Source organism: Oncorhynchus nerka, linkage group LG7 (assembly GCF_034236695.1).
Source record: "Oncorhynchus nerka isolate Pitt River linkage group LG7, Oner_Uvic_2.0, whole genome shotgun sequence".
Taxonomy (NCBI): Eukaryota; Metazoa; Chordata; class Actinopteri; order Salmoniformes; family Salmonidae; genus Oncorhynchus; species Oncorhynchus nerka.
Window position 1 is genome coordinate 32,106,863 of NC_088402.1, and position 20,236 is coordinate 32,127,098.

General features: G+C 40.4%; 1 protein-coding gene across 3 annotated transcripts; it reads right to left on the reverse strand.

Moving 5' to 3' along the window:
- Positions 1–666: 666 nt before the first annotated feature.
- On the reverse strand, positions 667–19,059 carry LOC115131470 (transmembrane protein 222-like). 3 transcript variants are annotated; one of them, XM_029663219.2, is made up of 7 exons: positions 18,854–19,059; positions 17,124–17,208; positions 8,326–8,357; positions 6,627–6,723; positions 6,320–6,450; positions 4,969–5,068; positions 667–3,850 (listed from the first exon to the last, which is right to left on the reverse strand). In XM_029663219.2, exons 1-6 carry the CDS (start codon positions 18,970–18,972, stop codon positions 4,981–4,983), a joined length of 552 nt encoding a protein of 183 aa, XP_029519079.1. In that variant the 5' UTR covers positions 18,973–19,059; the 3' UTR covers positions 667–3,850; positions 4,969–4,980. The 3 variants fall into 3 exon arrangements, with proteins under 3 accessions (XP_029519079.1, XP_029519078.1, XP_064876506.1); XM_029663218.2 differs by having other exon boundaries at positions 667–5,068; XM_065020434.1 differs by lacking the exon at positions 18,854–19,059 and adding an exon at positions 13,007–13,218 and having other exon boundaries at positions 667–5,068.
- Between the last annotated feature and the right edge of the window lie 1,177 nt (positions 19,060–20,236).

Sequence of the window (20,236 nt, forward strand, 5' to 3'; positions counted from 1 at the left end):
TGCTCAAGTACTACCTTACAGAAGAGGATTTTCTAGGTCCAGTGCATACGAACTGTTGAAGAAGACAATGTTGGTAATGTTGGGACAACATTTATTTTGTCGGGGAGAGTGTGACAGGTTAAAGGACATATTCATAGCCTGTTATACATTGAAAAGTATTAGTAAGTTCATAGTATGTGAGGATCTTAAAACATCTAAGGTTAAAATATGCATTCAGTATTAGTTGATAGAGATTGATAACATTCATATAATTGTGTTAAAGTTCAAATCTGTCAAAGGGTACGAATTGTGTGAGTAATGTGTAAACGTTATATTGATTACTTTATTTTGTGGTGCCTAAAAGTGTTAATCTGTGATCTACGAAATGCTTTTAATCTATGAGCCGGAGATCGATTGCTCTGGTCTCCACCCATATTCCTGGGGAAATTCGCGGTCTTTTTCTCATTGAACTAAATGTTGACTTGAGAATACAACACCGTATCACTCTCGTGATTATTTCTCCCCTGTTTTCAGGGGCGTAACATGTGCACATACTTTTGTATATAGTGCATGCTTTGTCATTATGGGGTATTGTGTGTAGATTGATGAGGGGAGAAAAACAATTTAATCAATTTTAGAATAAGGCTGTAACGTAACAAAATGTAGAAAAAAAGAAAGCGGTCCGAATACTTTCAGAATGCACTCTTTATAGTGTATCATACAAAATGGATGACATAGTACACAATTTGATGACGGTACACAAAAAACAGGGACCACTTTTGGTACTTAAGCACTGTTTTCAAGCCCCAGTCGGTTTGTTAACACTGAGCAGAGCTATTCTCCTGCATCTCAGGTGATGCTCATCACTCAACGACAATATCAGTCACCAATGACATCAGAAAGGAGGTGCAATCCTTCTGCTGTTAGTTTTAATCTACTTTACTATTACATGGCACCTCCTACACTCTTTGAAAAAAAGAGCTACTGTAGAACCTAAAAGGGTTCTTCGGGTGTCCCCACTGGAGAACTTAATTATTATTATTTTTAGAACAAACACAAAACATCATACAAACATCAATTACATCACACCTGCCCAGAACCACTAGCACAAACACCCATCTCCAGTGCCCACATCCCTTTATGCCACATGGCCTCAAACGGCACCATTTTGTTTCTCTGTAGCCCACGCACTTTCAACATTTAGATAAAGCATTTGAACTTTCCATTGCATAAATGACAGAGTATTGGTCGATTTCCAGTCTAAGTATAATTTTTTAAAAGATGATTGGCGAGAAAAGTATGGTCCAACACATTGGGTATCTCACTGCACCCTCATACAGTATGCCATGTCTTAAAGTATACAGAGAGACAGATTGAAAGTACATTTACACTGTAATACTTCTGACAGCCAACTTTAACTCCGCCTATAACTTTCTGACTTTAACATTCCCAGAAGGCATGGATTATTGAGTCATTATTAGTGTTACACTTCAGACATGACTCTTGCCATTGTGCTGTAGAATTTGTGAATGCTGTCTATTGTATAATAAATTCTATGAATACGTTCATTTTAGTTAACTGTAACCTTGTGATCCAACATTCCCTCCACCTTGTGCCAATATCAGTTATTTTTAAGTCTTGGTTCTGATCATTTATATTTTTTCCTAAGAGATTGTCAGTTGGATAGGTAAACTATACAATACCCTGCAGAGAGCCTATCATATGGACATCCTTATCGGACTCAAAGAAGCCTAAGAGATTGTCAGTTGGATAGGTAAACTATACAATACCTTGCAGAGAGCCTATCATATGGACATCCTTATTGGACTCAAAGAAGATTCCCTCAAGATTGACCTTATGTCAATAGGAGAACTCTTTGAAGAACCATTTTTGGTTCCATGTAGAACCCTTTCCACAGAGGGTTCTACGCCGAACCAAAAAGGGTTCTCCTATGGGGACAGCTGAAGCATCCTTTTGGAACCCTTTTGTCTAAGAGTGTAGACACAATTAATATCAAGACTGGGAAACTTGGGTCAACTATGGATTATTTAAAAAAGGTCCATTACAGTCTAGTCTATTATGTACTATATACACCTTTATCCATTTACATCATTTTAGATAACAATTTGGGTAATAAATAAGTGTATATAAAGGAAGTTATATGCAGCCATCTAATATCATATGCAGTTATCGTCAATTCCCCAAAAAGCCACAGGATTCAAGAAAATAGTTGTGTGTCCACAAAGACATAGAACACGCAGCCAGGACATGCACAACCGGTCGTCATGCATGTACACGCCCACACGCTTCTTTTGACACACACTCACTCATGCATTCAGGCACAAAATTGCTTCATTGCAGAACAGTGATGAGTTTTGATATTGTATCATATGGTATTGCTTGTAGAAAATGAAGGGAATTAAGGAGGATAGTTCATTTACAATCTAAATTAAAACAGAACATTAAAAACAGGTGTGATTTATCATCAAGTATCCGAAGATAAAAGCACTTGGTCTAATATTTACACATGAACATGAAAGGAAAAAGAAAGATGAAAGACGCCATAAGCACACCAAAGGAATGTCAATACCCTGGAAACAATTGGCATCTCACATAAAATCACCAACAGCTACAGAAGTAGTGTAAAACTGCCTTGACTGTGAAAGTAATGGAAAGCAAAAGGATCTTTAAAGACTTCCTATACAAATCTAAACATGGTTTTCTGTTTGTTTTTCTACATACAATTTGGGGTTATTGCAGTAGATCGACATATCACATTTACTGGAATTTCAAATAATAAAGTCCAACTAGAGAGAAAGAAGCAGGAATGTGAAAAGGGCTGCATAGAGATGCATTGGCATTTCACTATGTCCTAATCTCATCTGAGACAGGAGTGAAACTTTCTCTGGCACAGGAGGAGACCACAGGATATTAAGCCAAAGACTTGTATGCTTCTAACACTAATGTGCCAACCCAACCCAAAACGAACCAAACTGTTCTGGCACAGTCATTTTTAGTCAGCACGGTTACACGTTATGCTGGATGCGTAACCAGGCCAGCTCAGTACATCGGTTCAGTCCAGCTCGGTAGTGTGACAAGGGTGTGTAAACCTGGAGGAGCCAGCAGGCTACCTGCTGCTTCTGGCAGCTCCACAGATAAAAAGAAAAGGTTCAGCGCTTTCACTCAAACAATGAGGGGATTTGAACCTGCCACCGCAAAAGAAAGCCATGTCATTGGATTTTGTGAGCCAACCATCATCTAGGACAGGGTTTCCCAAACGCGGTGCAGAGGCCCCCCATGGGTGCACGTTTTGGTTTTTGCCCTAGCACTAAACAGCTGATTCAAATAATCAACGCTTGATGATTCTGTTAGTTATTTGAATCATCTGTTTAGTGCTAGGCAAAAACCAAAACGTGCATCCAGGGGAGGCCCCGGGACCGAGTTTGGGAACCCCTGATCTAGGATTAGCCAGTGTTTGAAAGTAGGCTACTACATACAAAATCAATATAGATGGTACGGTCTAAAAATGAAGTTTGATATAAATTGAGCCATTCATGCACATACATGTTATCCAGGAAGACCCATGTTTTTCCAGGCACCAACTATATGAATTACTTTCAATTTGTCAACTCAGGCCGAGCCAGGTTTCAGAGGGGCTTCTTTCTTCTGGGGCACATTGGGGTTAAAGTTTGCGCGTGGAACAGATCAGAAAGCGGTGATCCCTCTCCTGTAGGGACCGGGAAGCTCTACATTTGGCACGCTCACATTCTAGAACACAAATGAACTCTGCAGCATTCCAGAACATCATGCATTTAATTCCCATCAGCAGTCCAGAGTTATGAGTCCAGGGTTCCAGAGGTTACCATGGCAACTGTAGGAAGTATCCAAATAATCCAACACACTTAATGAGATTATCTGAAATATATAATCCCATTTCAAAAAGAGCCATCATTAAAACAGGTCTAAACATAATTGTCAATCGAGTTCTAAGAAAAATATAAATATTTTAATAAAATGCAGATACAAGCCGTTAAATTAGACTCATAGATATTATACAACATATGAAGCATCACTTGTTTATAGCAGAGTTTTGAGAATTATTATCCTGGATACACTCCAATGTAGTAGATTCAATTAATTGTAACAACAAATCACTCTTGGTGAATCACAGGTTATTAAAAGTTGCAGAAATAGGAACTGTATCAATACAAGTATAAAATGTCAACACAATAACACATTCCTTTAAAGGCATTAAAAGGGAAATGTCATGTTTTCTGTTCCAATCATCAAGATGGAGTATGGGAAGCACGGAGTCATCATCAGTCCCATGTCATTAGATGGATGGTGGGTGTTTGTTTCAGCATGGCAGAGAGAAAGAGATGGATACTGCTGTCGCTGTGGAAGACAAGACTACTACCCCTGAAAGAAACAACAACCCCTGCCCCCTTCACCACTATTATCGCTCCTCTAGTCTACAGAACCTGCAACATCATCCATTACCTAGAAATTATGAGGGTCTATACACCCCATAGTAGGACTTAATTGAAAATCAAAACATTTGAAAACTGCATTAAATTGCATGGGGTTGGGATGTGTGTGGAGGGGGATTAAAACATTTATAAGTAAGCTACCGTCCATCAAGAACAATTAACCTCAATGCCAAAATAAACAAAAATCTAAATTGCCATCCGCCACCATTGAAAGCTTGGTTGCCTGGTCCTAGAAACAAGCAGGCTTTGTGTTAAGTCGAGAGGAGGATGTTATTGCCCTTCTCTCATTGGTTTGTTTGTTGCTGGGATGTCACAGTTCCATGTCTTTTTCCCACTCGATCCTCACAAGCAGAGTAGGTGTAGAGTGACACCTCCCACCTCAACTTCCAACCTGCAGGGGGTCCCCCCTCCCCGTGTGTGCTCTCACCTCACTCAACCCCCATCCCCCTCCTGCAAGGAGTCCCTCCCCCTTACCACCCTTTAAGCTGTGTCCTCCCACCTGGTTGGCTGGTCACCGCAGGTTAATGGTTAGAGCCACAGTCAGGATAATACCCAGCAACATGAGGAAGGGAAGCCAGGTCTTCAAGAACCCTGCACAGCTGGAAATAGGGAGAGAAAGACCGAGAGGGGAGGGCAAAGAGAGTGGGCGATACAGATGAGGAGCAGAGCAAGAGGGAGGGAAAGAGCGAGAGAGACATTGGCTTTCTGGAACAACAACAAGATGTAAATCATCATATCTGAGGTCTGAGGAGTGACCGAGTCAAAATCTGACTCTTCACATAATTTCCCCCGTTGTCGTGACAGCACATGTTTGAGATCGCATGCACATAATCAATTACGCTGAGGCTCAGGCAGTCGCCACGGCAACCGCTAAACTCCAGCCAGGCCAGGAGCTTAGTGCATAGTAGCATGCATACCACTCAGATTGCATGAATACATGGTATGGGTTCACATTCTAGAACACAAATGAACAAATGAGCATTCTAGAACATCATGCATTTCATTCCCATCTGCAGTCCAGAGTTATGAGTCCAGGGTTCCACAGAGGTTACCATGGCAACTGCAGGAAGTATCCAAATAATCCAACACACTTAATGAGATTATCTGAAATCTATAATCCCGTTTCAAAAAGAGCCATCATTAAAACAGGTCTAAACATAATTGTCAATCGAGTTCAAAGAAAAATACATATTTTAATAAAGCTGCAGATAAAAGCCGTTAAATTAGAATCATAGATATTATACAAGATATGAAGCATCACTTGTTTATCGCAGAGTATTGAGAATTATTATCCTGGATACACTCCAATGTAGTAAATAGATTCAATTAATTGCAACAACAAATCCCTCTTGGAGAATCACAGGTTATTAAAAGTTGCAGAAATAGGAACTGTATCTGGGTAGTATGCTAGTGGGAAGACTAGTGGCCACTACCACTCTCACAGGAGGGGGCATGGGAACGAGCTGTCACATTCCTTCAACCACAACATACTGCTCGTCCATCAGACTCAAGCCTAATATCTCCACAAAATCATCAGGAGGCCCTCTGTCCTTCTGTCTCTCAGGATTCCCTGTATTCAGAGGAAATTCAGTGACATCATAACCATCAGCTCATGGGACCCAGAGATTACACATCCCCAATATCTAGCCCTACCTCGCATGGCTTTGTGGAGCATAAGTAAGATACAGTTTTGGCTCTAAAAAATTCCGTCACACTGTGGTAAATCTGAACAATGCAAATGCAGGAGATTCTTTTGACTTGAACCATTTCTGCAGCAGTATGTCAGTACCTGACGTGTTTGCTGTAGCAGAGGGAGAGCAGACAAAGACAGAAAGTCAGTATGTCAGTACCTGACGTGTTTTCCGTGGACTAGGGAGAGCAGACAGAGGTTGATCATGTTCCACGAGGTCTTGTTCTCATAGCGCATCAGGTTCAGAGCCATGGCCACATGGGAGTGACAGTTGTCACAGCAGAGGTTGTGCTGGGGAGAGAGAAGTATAATCAACGTTAGTACGGTGCGGTACCCCTGGAACAGTTTAGGGGTTAAGTGCTTTGCTCAAAGGCACGAGATGGCATCTACGATACCTAGAACACCACCAGAATTTGGATTCAAACCGACAACCTTCCAGTTGCAACCTTACACCCACAATTCCTTACCATTCTGTTTTTGTACTCTTCTGAGGCGTCATGCACTGCTGTGTCCCAGGCGTTGGAGCCACTAGCATACACCTTGGCTACGTCCAGCATCCAGTACCTTCAAATACATAGATCTTCTATCAGAAACTAAAGCTACTGGTCCTAGATCTGTTTGTGCTAGAGTTGGGTATACAGCACAAATAGATCTGGGTCCAAGTTAACTGCTCTGCACCAATATTCTCTCTCAGAATTGTAATTAAACAATCAACAAGTGCTTTAATTCAAGATACGGTGGGGTCTGAAATTATTGACACCCTTGATAAAGATTAGCAATAATGACTGTATAAAATAACTAATTAAAAATACTGAGCTACACTCAGTGTACAAAACATTAGGAACACGAGCTCTTTCCATGACAGAGTGAACAGATGAATCCAGGTAAAAGCTAAGATCCCTTTTTGAAGTCTCTTGCTAAATCCACTTCAATCAGTGTCGATGAAGGGGAGGAGACAGGTTAAAGACAGATTTTTAAGCCTTGAGACATGGATTGTGTATGTGTAACATTCAGAGGGTGAATGGGCAAGACAAAATATTGAAGTGCCTTTAAACAGGGTATGGTATTAGGTGCCAGAAATGCAACACTGCTGAGTTTTTCCAGGCGCAACAGTTTACTGTGTGTATCAAGAAAAGTCCACCACCCAAATGAAATGCAGCAAACTCAACTTGCAGAAAACAAAATTGTGGGAAGCGTTGGAGTCAACATGGGCCAGCATCCCTGTGGAACGCTTTTGACACCTTGTAGAGTCCATGTCCCAACGAATTGAGGCTGTTCTGAGGGCAAAAGGGGGGAGTGTAACTCATTATTAGGAAGGTGTTCCTATTGTTTTGGACGCTCTGTATATTGTATTCAACAACCACAAAAAAATTGGGAAATTATATTTTATATTAATGCATTTTCTCTGAGAAATCAATTTTGTTTAACAAGTAACAAAAACACAAAAAAGGAGGGGTCTAAATGATTGACACCCCTAAAGACTCATGTAAATAAAGAAGTTGAAGGTTTAGTATTCGGTCCCATATTCCTTGCATGCAATGACTACATCAAGCGTGGGACTACAAACTTGTTGGATGCATTTGCAGTTTGTTTTGGTGGTGTTTCAGATTTTGTGCCAAATAGAAATGAATGGTAAATAATGTATTGTGTCATTTTGGAGTCACTTTTATTGTAAAATAAGTATATCGCAAAACACTTCAACATTAAATATGGATGCTACCATGATTACGGATAATCCTGAAAGAATCACCAGCAATGATTAATGAGAAAGTTTGAGGTTCAAACATCAAACCCCCAAGACATGCTAACCTCTCACCATTACAATAACAGGGAAGGTTAGCATGTCTTAGTGATATGATCTTTGACCATCTGTAACTTTCTCACTGATCATAATTCACAATTCATTCAGGATTATTCTAATTGCATTAGTATAAAATAGAATATCACTTTTTTTTGTTGCATACTATATAGCCCAGAATCTGATTGATTTTATACAGTCATTATTGCTCATCTTTATCAAGGGTGTCAATAATTTGGGACCCCACTGTATGTTGAGAAAAGATGCTGAGGTTTTCATATCCCTCTACTGATTTGACCATGAAGAGGACAAACATTTCAGTCATCAAGATAAGAATAACACCTCCCACGAACATTCCATTCACTTACTTTGTTGGTCTCCCAAAGGCCATGTTGTCTTCCTGCAATAAAACAAAAAGAAAACAATATGCAATATAAATGGTCATGTGTTTATTATATCAAACCTATTGAATGATGCAAAAACTAAATGTTAAATCATCCTAAAGTGCAGTTTTTGGGGTATGTTAATTTTCATAAATCAGCAGATAAACAACAAACCATATAAGGTGTTGAAGTGATACAGGAAACAGATAAAGACCACCCAGGAGGTAATAGCATTGGTGTGTGTGTGTGTGTGTGTGTGTGTGTGTGTGTGTGTGTGTGCGCGTGCTACAGTATACCCCACTTGTTGTCCACTGGGGCAGTTTCACTTACTGTCCCAATTTATTTATTTAACCATGAAACAACCTTGAGTGTTATAAACAGAATCTCAGTATTTATAAACCTATTTTATTACGACTCTGCCAACCAGGCTGGCTGGGTGTGGAATACGAAACATGGACAGGGGGCAGAGGTGCATCAGATCATGGAATTCCCAATGAGGCCATTAAAACTAGTGAACAGATACAAAGCTTATAACTGGGATCTTCCAAACGCCACAAAGACAAAGTCAACGTCTAGCTACAACAGGGATAGGCAACTTTGACGGGGTTGGGGGCCATACAAAATCCAAACTCATCAGTGGAGGGTAGAATGGAGTGAAAGGACTCAAACATGATTTTCATGTGTTTGATACCATTCACTCCATTCCAGCCATCCTCCCCTCAGCAGCCTCCACTGGAACTCATTTTATGAGGGACCGCAGTGGCTCGAGGGTCTGCATACCAACATCCATACCCACACATGCAGTCAGAGCCGGCCCTAGCCTTTTGGGGGACATAAGTGAATCAATGGGGCCACCCGGTCGGTAATTCGAGCCTGATTACTACAAGTTTAGATAGCTGGCTAGAAGAAGAAAAAAGGTTTATCTGACATGAGCGAATTGAGTGACTGTCAGTGGCTAACATAGCAAGAGAAAAACTATAGTATTCCACTATTCTAACAACAGTAAATTGAGACCCCGATTGAGTTCCCCCTGAAAAAAATGGAAATTGATCAGCGGACCTACAAAGAGGGGCCGCGACCCCAGTTGCCCATGAGCTAGAACAAACATTATACTCATGGTGGAGAAAGTGGTGGAGGGGTGGTCTAGTTCTTCACCCTGTACACACCAGGGTAATCCTATTGGTATAGAAACTTTTTTTCAATTTAGCAATCACAAATAATGGATGACCTTTTTGGGGCCAACAAGTGTGCATGTAGGGGAGCGTCAGGGAGTTAACGGACCAAATTGAACTCTATTGATCCCTTAGGGGACTTCTATGTCCCTGACAAGTTCTCCCAGGAAGGACAATGTAATAGTGAGCAAACACACATCTCTTGAAACCTAGTCCCCAGTCGAGTCCTTTTACTCAGTACTTTGTTGAAGCACCTTTGGCAGCGATTACAGCCTCAAGTCTTCTTGGGTATGACGCTACAAGCGTGGCACACCAGCTTTTGGCACCAGAGTGCCAAGTCTAGGACAAAAAGGCATCTCAACAGTTTTTACCCCAAAGCCATAAGACTCCTGAACAGGTAATCAAATGGCTACCTGGACTATTTGCATCGTGTTCCCCCCCCCCCCACCACCTCTTTTTACACTGCTGCTAATCTCTGTTTATCATATATGCATAGTCACTTTAACTATACATTCATGTTCATACTCCCTCGATTGGCCCGACCAACCAGTGCCCCCACACATTGGCTAACTGGGCTATCTGCATTGTGTCCCACCCACCACCCGCCAACCCCTCTTTTACGCTTCTGCTACTCTCTGTTCATCATATATGCATAGTCACTTTAACCATATCTACATGTACATACTACCTCAATCAGCCTGACCAACCAGTGTCTGTATGAAGCCTCGCTACTTTTATAGCCTGTCTTTTTACTGTTGTTTTATTTCTTTACTTACCCATTGTTCACCTAATACCTTTTTTTGCACTATTGGTAAGATCCTGTAAGTAAGCATTTCACTGTAAGGTGTTGTAACCTGTTGTATTCCGCGCACGTCACAAATAAACTTTGATTTGGGGAGTTTCTCCTATTACTTTCCGCAGATCCTCTAAAGCTCTGTCAGGTTGGATGGGGAGTGTCGCTGCACAGCTATTTTCACATCTCCAGAGATGTTTGATCGCGTTCAAATCTGGGCTCTGGCTGGGCCACTCAAGGACATTCAGAGACTTGTCCCGAAGCCACTCCTGCGTTGTCTTGGCTGTGTGCTTAGAGTTATTGTCCTGTTGGAAAGGGATACTTTGCCCCTGTCTGAGGTCCCGAGCAGGTTTTCATCAAGGATCTCTTTGTACTTTGCTCCATTCATCTTTCCTTTGATGCTGACTAGTCTTCCAGACCCTGCCACTGACAAACATCCCTACAGCATGATGCTGCCACCACAAGTATTTCACTACACACAAGTATTTCACTACACACAAGCATTTCACTATACACAAGCATTTCACTATACACAAGCATTTCACTACTTCGCAAGAACATCTGCTAACCACGTGTATGTGACCAATACTATACAATATGACCATGCTTCACCGTAGGGATGGTGCCAGAAGTTACACCTGGCATTCAGGCCAGAGTTCAATCTTGGTTTCATCAGACCAGAGAATCTTGGGCCAGTTTTATTGCTTCTTTAAATCAGCACAACACTTTTCATCTGTGATAACATAAATGCAAAAGGGTTTTCTAATTATCAATTAGCCTTTCAAAATGATAAACTTGGATTAGCTAACACAACGTGCCATTGGAACACAGGAGTGAGTGATGGTTGCTGATAATGGGCCTCTGTGGGTCTATGCAGATATTCCATTAAAAAGCTGCTGTTTCCAGCTACAATAGTCATTTACAACATGATCAATGTCTACACTGTATTTCTGATCAGTGTGATGTCATTTTAAAATGGACAAAAAAAGTTGCCTTTCTTTCAAAACAAGGACATTTCTAAGTGACCCCAAACTTATGACCGGTAGTGTACATATATTATACACACATACATACAGTTGAAGTTTACATAAACTAGTTTTAATGACTCCAACCTAAGTGTTTCAACCACTTCACAAAATTCTTGTTAACAAACTATAGTTTTGGCAAGTCGGTTAGGACATCTACTTTGTGCATGACAAGTAATTTTTCCCACAATTGTTTACAGACTGATTATTTCACTGTATCACAATTCCAGTGGGTGATAGGTTTACATCCACTAAGTTGACTGTGTCTTTAAACAGCTTGGAAAATTCCAGAAAATGATGGCATGGCTTTAAAGCTTCTGATAGGCTAATTGACATAATTTGAGTGATGTATTTCAAAGCCTACCTTCAAACTCAGTGCTTCTTTGCTTGACATCATGGGAAAATCAAAAGAAATCAGCCAAGACCGCAAGTATAAACACCATGGGACCACGCAGCCATCATAGCGCTCAGGAGATGAACGTACTGGTGCGAAAAGTGCAAATCAATCCCCGAACAACAGCAAAGTGAAGATGCTGGAGGAAACAGGTACAAAAGTATCTATATCCACAGTAAAATCGCCACAAAAAAAGCCAGACTACGGTTTGCAACTGCACATGGAGACAAAGATCGTACTTTTTGGAGAAATGCCCTCTGGTCTGATTAAACAAAAATAGAGCTGTTTGGCCATAATGACCATCATTATGTTTGGAGGAAAAGGGGGCTGCTTGCAAGCTGAAGAACACCATCCCAACCATGCACATGGGTGGCAGCATCATGTGGGTGGCAGCATCATGTTGTGTAGGTGCTTTGCTGCAGGAGGTACTGGTGTACTTCACAAAATAGATGGCATCATGAGACAGGAGAATTATGTGGATATATTGAAGCAACATCTCAAGACATCAGTCAGGAAGTTAAAGCTTGATCGCAGGAGTGCCATTGGAACGGGTCTTCCAAATGGACAATGACCCTAAGCATACTTCTAAAGTTGTGGCAAAATGGCTTAAGGACAACAAAGTCAAGGTATTGGAGTGGCCATCACAAAGCTCTGACCTCAATCCTATAGAACATTTCTGGGCAGAACTGAAAAGGCGAGTGCGAGCAAGAAGGCCTACAAACCGGACTCAGTTACACAAGCTCTGTCAGGAGGAATGGGCCATAATTCACCCAACTTATTGTGGGACCCAAGTTAAACAATTTAAAGGCAATACTACCATACACTAATTGACTGTATGTAAACTTCTGACCCGCTGGGAATGTGATGAAAGAAATAAAAGCTGAAATAAATCACTACTATTATTCTGACATTTCACATTCTTAAAATAAAAGTGATGATCCTAACTGACCTAAGACAGGGAATTTTCCAAGGATTAAATGTCAGGAATTGTGAAAAACAGAGTTTAAATGCATTTGGCTAAAGTGTATGAAAACTTCCAACTTCAATTGTTGACACTCAGTCAAAAGTTTGAGAACACCTACTCATTCAAGGGTTTTTCTTGATTTTTACTATTTTCTACATTGTATAATAATAGTGAAGACATCAAAACTATGACAACACATGGAATCAAGTTGTAACCCCAAAAAAGTGTTAAAGAAATCAAAATATTTTATATTTGAGATTCTTCAAATAACCACCCTTTGTGTTGATGACAGCTTTGCACACTCTCAACCAGCTTCACCTGAAATGCTTTTCCAACAGTCTTGAAGGAGTTCCCACATATGCTGAGCACTTGCTCGCTGCTTTTCCTTCTCGCTGCTGTCCAAAACCATCTCAATTTGGTTGAGGTTGGAGGATTGTGGAGGCCATGTAATCTGATGCAGCACTCCATCACTCTCCGTCGTGGTCAAATAGCCCTTATACAGCCTGGAGGTGTGTTGGGTCATTGTCCTGCTGAAAAACAAATGATAGTCCCACTAAACACAAACCAGACGGGATGGCGTATCGCTGCAGACTGCTGTGGTAGCCTTGCTGGTTAAGTGTGCCTTGAAATCTAAATAAATCACAGACAGTGTCACCAACAAAGCACCATAACACCTCCTCCTCCATGCTTTACAGTGGGAAATACAAATGCGGAGATCATCCGTTCACCCACATCGCGTCTCACAAAGACACAGCAGTTGGAACCAAAAATCTCCAATTTGAACTCCAGACCAAATGACATAGTTCCACCGGTCTAATGTTCGTTGCTCGTGTTTCTTGGCCCAAGGTAGTCTCTTCTTCTTATTGGTGTCTTTTAGGAGTGGTTTATTTGCAGCGATTCAACCATGAAGGTCTGATTTATTCCATGTGTAACTCTGTGTGGTTTGTGTCGCACTGCTTTGCTTTACCTTGGCCAGGTCGCAGTTCTAAATCAGAGCTTGTTCTCTAGCCTACCTGGTAAAATAAAGGTGGAAATAAAAAATTAAAAAATCATTCTCCTTTGAACAGTTGTGATTTGTCTGTTACTTGAACTCTGTGAAGCATTTATTTGGGCTGCAATTTCTGAGGCTGGTAGCTATAATGAATTTTTTCCTCTGCAGCGGAGGTAACTCTGGGTCTTCCATTCCTGTGGTGGTCCTCATGCGAGCCAGTTTCATCATAGCGCTTTATGGTTTTTCCGACCGCACTTGAAGAAACTTTCAAAGTCCTTAATTTTCCATATTGTTTGACCTTCATGTCTAAAAGTAATGATGGAAGGCCGCTTCTCTTTGCTTATTTGAGCAGTTCTTGCCATAATATGGACTTGGTCTTTTACCAAATAGGGCTATCTTCTGTATACCACCCCTACCTCGTCACAACTGATTGGCTCAAACGCATTAAGAAGGAAAGGAATTCCACAAATTAGCTTTTAATTTCTTCGAGCTAGGGGACAGTATACTGAATTTCTGCCTGACTGACGTGCCTGAAGTCAACTGCCTGTTACTCAGGCCCAGAGGCTAGGATATGAATATAATTGGTAGAATTAGATAGAAAACACCTTGACGTTTCTAGAACTGTTAAAATAATGTCGGAGTATAACAGAACTGATATGGCAGGCGAAAACCCGAGGAAAATCCATTCGTAATTTTTTGGGGGGGGGCGGTCACAGGCCATTCCAATGGAAGTCTATGGGTCTATATATCAAAATTTCTCCCAGATTGCAGTTCCTATGGCTTCCACTAGATGTCAGTCTTTATACAGGGTTTCAGGCTTGTTTTTTGAAAAACAAACAAGTAGTTGTAGTTTGTCCAAGGTGTTGTCATCAGGAAAGGTAGGCTTTTGGCGCGCGTGAATGAGGGCGCGCTCTTCGTTATTTTCCTTTCCTATTGAACACCGTTCTACCCACCTGAAATATGATCATTTATTTACATATTAAGGTACTGAAGGATTGAATAGAAACATTGTTTCACTTGTTTGGACGAAGTTTACAGGTAGCTTTTTGAATTCCTTTGTATGCATGTTGAAGGAGTGGATTACTGAAATCAATGGCGCCAACTAAACTGACTTTTTTGGATATAAAGGACTTTATCGAACAAAAAAAACATTAATTGTGCAGCTGGGACCCTTGGGACTGCAAACAGAGGAAGATCTTCAAAGGTTAATTATTTATTTTATTGCTATTTGTGATTTTTGTGAAGCCGGTGCTGGTTGAAAAAGTAGTTTGATGTGGGGCGCTGTCCTCAGATAATCACATGGTATGCTTTCGCCGTAAAGCCTTTTTGAAATCTGACAACACAGTTGGATTAACAAGAAGTTAACCTTTTAAATGATGTAAGACACTTGTAATATTAAACATTCATGGATATACGATTGTCATTTGAATTTGGTGCTCTCCAATTTCACAGGAAGTTGTCTTTATTATCCCGCTAGCGGGCCACCTAGCCCATAGAGGTTTTAACAAGGCACACCTGTTAATTGAAATGCATTCCAGGTGACTACCTCATGAAGTAGGTTGAGAGAATGCCAATGTATTTGAAAAATCTTTCCAGCTCTCTCCATTTTGATAACCACTAAGCGTAAAAGGGAAACATTTTAGAAAATTTGAGGTTCCGGCACTCGGCTCCAGTGAGCTCCTGCCCAGGTCAAGCACTGCTTCTTATCCCTTGCGCAAATATCCTACAGCTGTGTCTGTCCCAAGCTCACTGACACAGGAAACTGAGGCCCAGAATATTTTATACAATGTTGCAAGTTTGCTAATGGAAGCTTCAGACTGACCCAAGTTAACAAAAGGTTGCAAGTTAATTGCAGACAGGCCATGTGTAGCCAATGTGATTTATAGGATATTTATTTTTAGCCTGATATTTTCTACCTGCAGGACACAACGTTGTTATTTGTTGGCTTTATGTATGCTATTTTTCAAATAGTTGGCAATAGCAATAGAAGTTACTTTTTAGTTTAAGATTTGGATAGAATTTTGATTAAGCACATGACAATGACTGAGATATTATAAATTAAATTAAACAGTTTCACAAATATGCATATCAAAACCATAACTGGCAAGCAGATCGATAGAAATTGTAAGATAAATTGGCACATTCCACATGAGAAATGTTGCCGACTCCTCGTGTAGCCCATTACCGGCAACTTCAGGAGAGTAATGGCAGAATCTGCGAAAGCCAGCAAGAGCAGGAGGAGAAAAGTTGGGTCAGGTTAAGGTTTTTTCTTCGGGTTATCTAGATCTCTGGTGCCCTCTTGAGGCATTTGTCTTATTTCATCAAACCTTAAGCATAAGACAAGCTCAATGCATATAGACTCAGCAAAAAAATAAACTTCCTTTTTCAGGACCCTGTCTTTCAAAGATAATTCGTAAAAATCCAAATACCTCTTCCACCAAGAACTGGCAAATCTGGTGCAGTCCATGAGGAGATGCACTGCAGTACAGATGGTGGCCACACCAGACACTGACTGTTACTTTTGATTTTGACCCCCCCTTTGTTCAGGGACACATTATTCCATTTCTGTTAGTCACATGTGTGTGGAACTTGTTTAGTTTATGTCTCATTTGTTGAATCTTGTTATGTTCATACAAATATTTATGAACTGCTGAGTTTAGTTGATTTTATTAAAAACACATATGGTGTGTCTATATAATGGAAAAATACATGTTTAAAAAATTATTTTGAACGTTTGGTCGAAAGAACAGACGACTTTCGGTTGATCAAGATTTTTTTGTCAGGGACAGCCCTAAACAGGAAGCACCTGAGCTCAATTTCATGTCGCATAGCAAAAGGTCTGAATACTCACGTAAATAAGGTATCTGTTTTGATTTTGAATACATTTGCAAACATTTATAAAAACCTGTTTTGCTTTATCTTTATGGGGTATTGTGTGTAGATTGATAAGGAAAAACATTTATTTAATCAATTTTAGAATAAGGCTGTAATGTAACAAAATGCAGAAAAAGTCAAGGGGTCCGAATATTTTCTGAATGCACTGTATATAAAAATCTATAGTTCACTCCCTCTACAGGCAGCCGAGAGATATTTCAATGTGGTTTGAAGCCAGCTCCAATGTATACTTGCCGCCGGTCCCAAATCTGTTTGCCAACTCTTATGACGTCTGGGAAAACAAGTATTAAAGACGAAACTCAACATTCTGGAACAGTGACGGCGGTTTCCCACTGACCAAGATTCATCTTCAGGAGTAGGCTTAATCTGGTTCTGGGAAATGGGCCCTAAATCTATGCCAGTGTGTGTAGTGTGTCTAGGCCTGTTAGGATTTCAACCAAATTACGTGTCAATTTCCTTCAGCAGCTTGAGAGGAAGAACAGAAAGAAAATAAGAGAGGAGGAAAGAAAGAACCGAAGAAGAGAGGAGAGGAAGAACAGAAGTACTCACAGAGACAAAGTAGGGCCCAGCAAAGTCACGGATGATACCTGAAGAGGTGCAGATTCCCATGTGTCCAATGAATGGTAGCAGCCATCTGAAAACGAAGAATATGATTTGAATAGACATTAAAATATAAAATAGCCTGCCTCACACTGTCACAATAAAAATAAAACAAATAATTGTAAAGTTCTTCAGGATTTACACAATGTATTCACTGTGGATGACTTTCAATGCAAAGGTTCTCTCCAGTTCCAAGGTGGAATAAAGCCTAGCTGAAATTAACAAATTGGGCAGTGTATTGTCCACGAACCCTCACGCCTTGATCAGACCAACAGCAGCATTGCATTTTTGTACACCAGAAGTACATTCATTTCCAAAGAAATGCTGCGTTTGCCTTGCAGTATTGCTTTGCAGAGGCAGTGCATTCTGTGTGGTGCATTCGTTGGATTTACCCAACATATGCATCAAAGTGTGTGAGTAGACTTGACAGAAATAGTAGCAAAATGTGAATGTTGAACTTTTGTTGCACACATATCCACAAAAATTGTTTTAAATGTATTATGCAGCATTGATGCAATGATGCTGTCGGTCTGATCGAGGCATAACTGCATCGAGTTACAGCGATTAAGTCCCAAATGGCACCCTATTTCTTTTATAGTGCAGTACATAGGGTACAGGGTGCCTTTTGGACATAGAACATAATTTCTTCTATAGAAGTGCTCATAAATCTGGCAGCCGCTTAAGAGCATATTCATATGATTGGTTTATACCAATGATACCCTTATATTATGCATTCAAGAGATGTCATTTTGCAACAGTGAAATGGTGCAGGAGGAGGCATCCTAGATAATGCCTGATCCAATATTAATTTCACAGGATTCCTGGAGAGAGTGCAGTGCAGTCATGCCGACCTAAATACTAAGCAGTGAGATATTATGTAGGGCGGGTGGGTTATTGGCCAAAAAGCAGGTTGTGAGGACTGTATGGTACCCTATTCTCTTTAGTGTATTAACTTTGACCAGTCAAAATTAGTGCACTATAAAGGGAATAGGGTTCCATTAAGTACACATTCAGTTTCAGTCTCCTGGTTGATCGAAAACACACTCCCTACAACACCACAACAAAATCATAGCTAACAGGTAGACTAAAGAACTGGTGATTTCATAAAACACATTTGTTTTGAAACAGCCAAACCCTAGCAATTAGCCGATTTTGTTTTGGTAGGCTGATAAAAACGTATAATGTGCAAAATGCCAATGATATAGCAGCCTACAACCTGTGTGTGAAGATGACGTAACTTTGAACTACTATAGCAGCTCGTGGCTTTGATAAAATGTAGCGAGTTGCCTGGCTGAAACGGATAGATTGTATTAAACCACTTTGATACAAAACCAATTTGTTGGATTAATCATATTGTAGCCAAGTAGCTAACGTTAAAATAACATATTTAGCCTGTGTGCCTTTCTATATCAGCAAAGGCTAACTAGCCACGGGGCTATGCTGTCAACTGTCCCGACTGGGTCCGTCGAAAAAGGAAAGTCAGCGTTTTAAATTATATTTTTTTATCTGAACCTGTCGGCATTTCTAACCGACTGGGCTTGAGAACAGTTAATAAACTGACTGATAGCAAATGGCTAGCCAGCTCGCTAACGTTAGCTACCGAGCTGTCACCAATAACTCGCCCCATTATGATCACGCGCAAAACAAAGTAAACATGCATGTTTAATCCGGGAACTCACGATAGCACGGGGATAGGTGTCCACACAATACAGTAGGGATAACGACTCGTATCGGGGTCTATTCTCTCAAAGGCTATGTGGTAATTCTTCATGGTGTCGATTTCGACAACACCCGCCATCACCAACTGTGAAAAATGAACTTCATCACAGATTCTCCATTATATTGACCAGATACTCTAGTGGCCGCGCTACCAATGAAAATAAATGTATTTACAAATGGAAGACAGTCGGGAAGAGGCATGATCAGGTGGGACCATTCTAGCCAATGAGAGAGCAGATACGAGAGTGAACAACAGGCACTAGTTACAATACCACAGCACAACATGAACATTGTCTAAAACGTAAAAAGTCCTGAAAATGCATATTTAGGGTTTTAATTTAAAGGTAGGCATAAAACTAGCAGTGTGGTTAGGGTTAGTTTTAAAATCCCATTTTAAGAAGAGAAATTGTAGAAAGACGGGGTTTATGACTTTACCGATGTGCTTGAACTAGTGATGCCTAGGCACACCTCCGATATAAAGTGTTTTTTCTCAAAATTGCTATGATGTTACGTGTCCTACTTATATCAGTACATTCATAAAAACCTAATCATTACGAAACTTGTATTCGATCAAATAAGCCACACGTAGCAAATAAATAACTATATTTGTTTGCTAACAAAATTCGACACACATTGACGTCCATACAAAAATGAATTGCTCGGTGAGCGAAAGAAAACGAAAACCCGCCACCTGCTGGAGAAGACAGATTTTAGGCCCACTTATCCCTCTCGCTTCTCCTCTTAGTCTCTGACTTCATTCGCCCCACTTCCTGGCAAGTGACAACCACCAGCGTCTCCCTTTTGACAGCAGGCGCGAACTTCCAGGGTGTCCGCACTCTACAAGCAGCAGTATCAGTGATCAGAATTAGCTACAGTCTTCCCCTAAATCGTTGAGCTTCTGCAAGATATATAGAATAAACAAGATCAAATTATTTCCAGGCTATGTGAACAATATGTGAAGACAGATTAAAACCACATTGTAGAAAAATCCTACCACCTGTCCTGTTTCAAATGTCATATTATCTCTATGAACATTCAACAATGTAAAACTCTCAATCGCAAACAATATAATTACAGACATACAGAAAAAGTGAAGAGTCACTTCACTTATAAAAAGCCAATAGGCCTATATAGAGGGGAAAGGGAACAACATAGACACTTCACAATCAGACAGCCAGGACTGTGAATGCTGAGTTCTCAGTCTCTAAACCCATATTTCTATTTGCAATTATATTGAACAAAAATATAATTTTACTGAGATTTTACCGAGTTACAGTTCATATAAGGAAATCAATCAATAAATTCATTAGGCCCTAATCTATGGATTTCACATGACTGGGAAT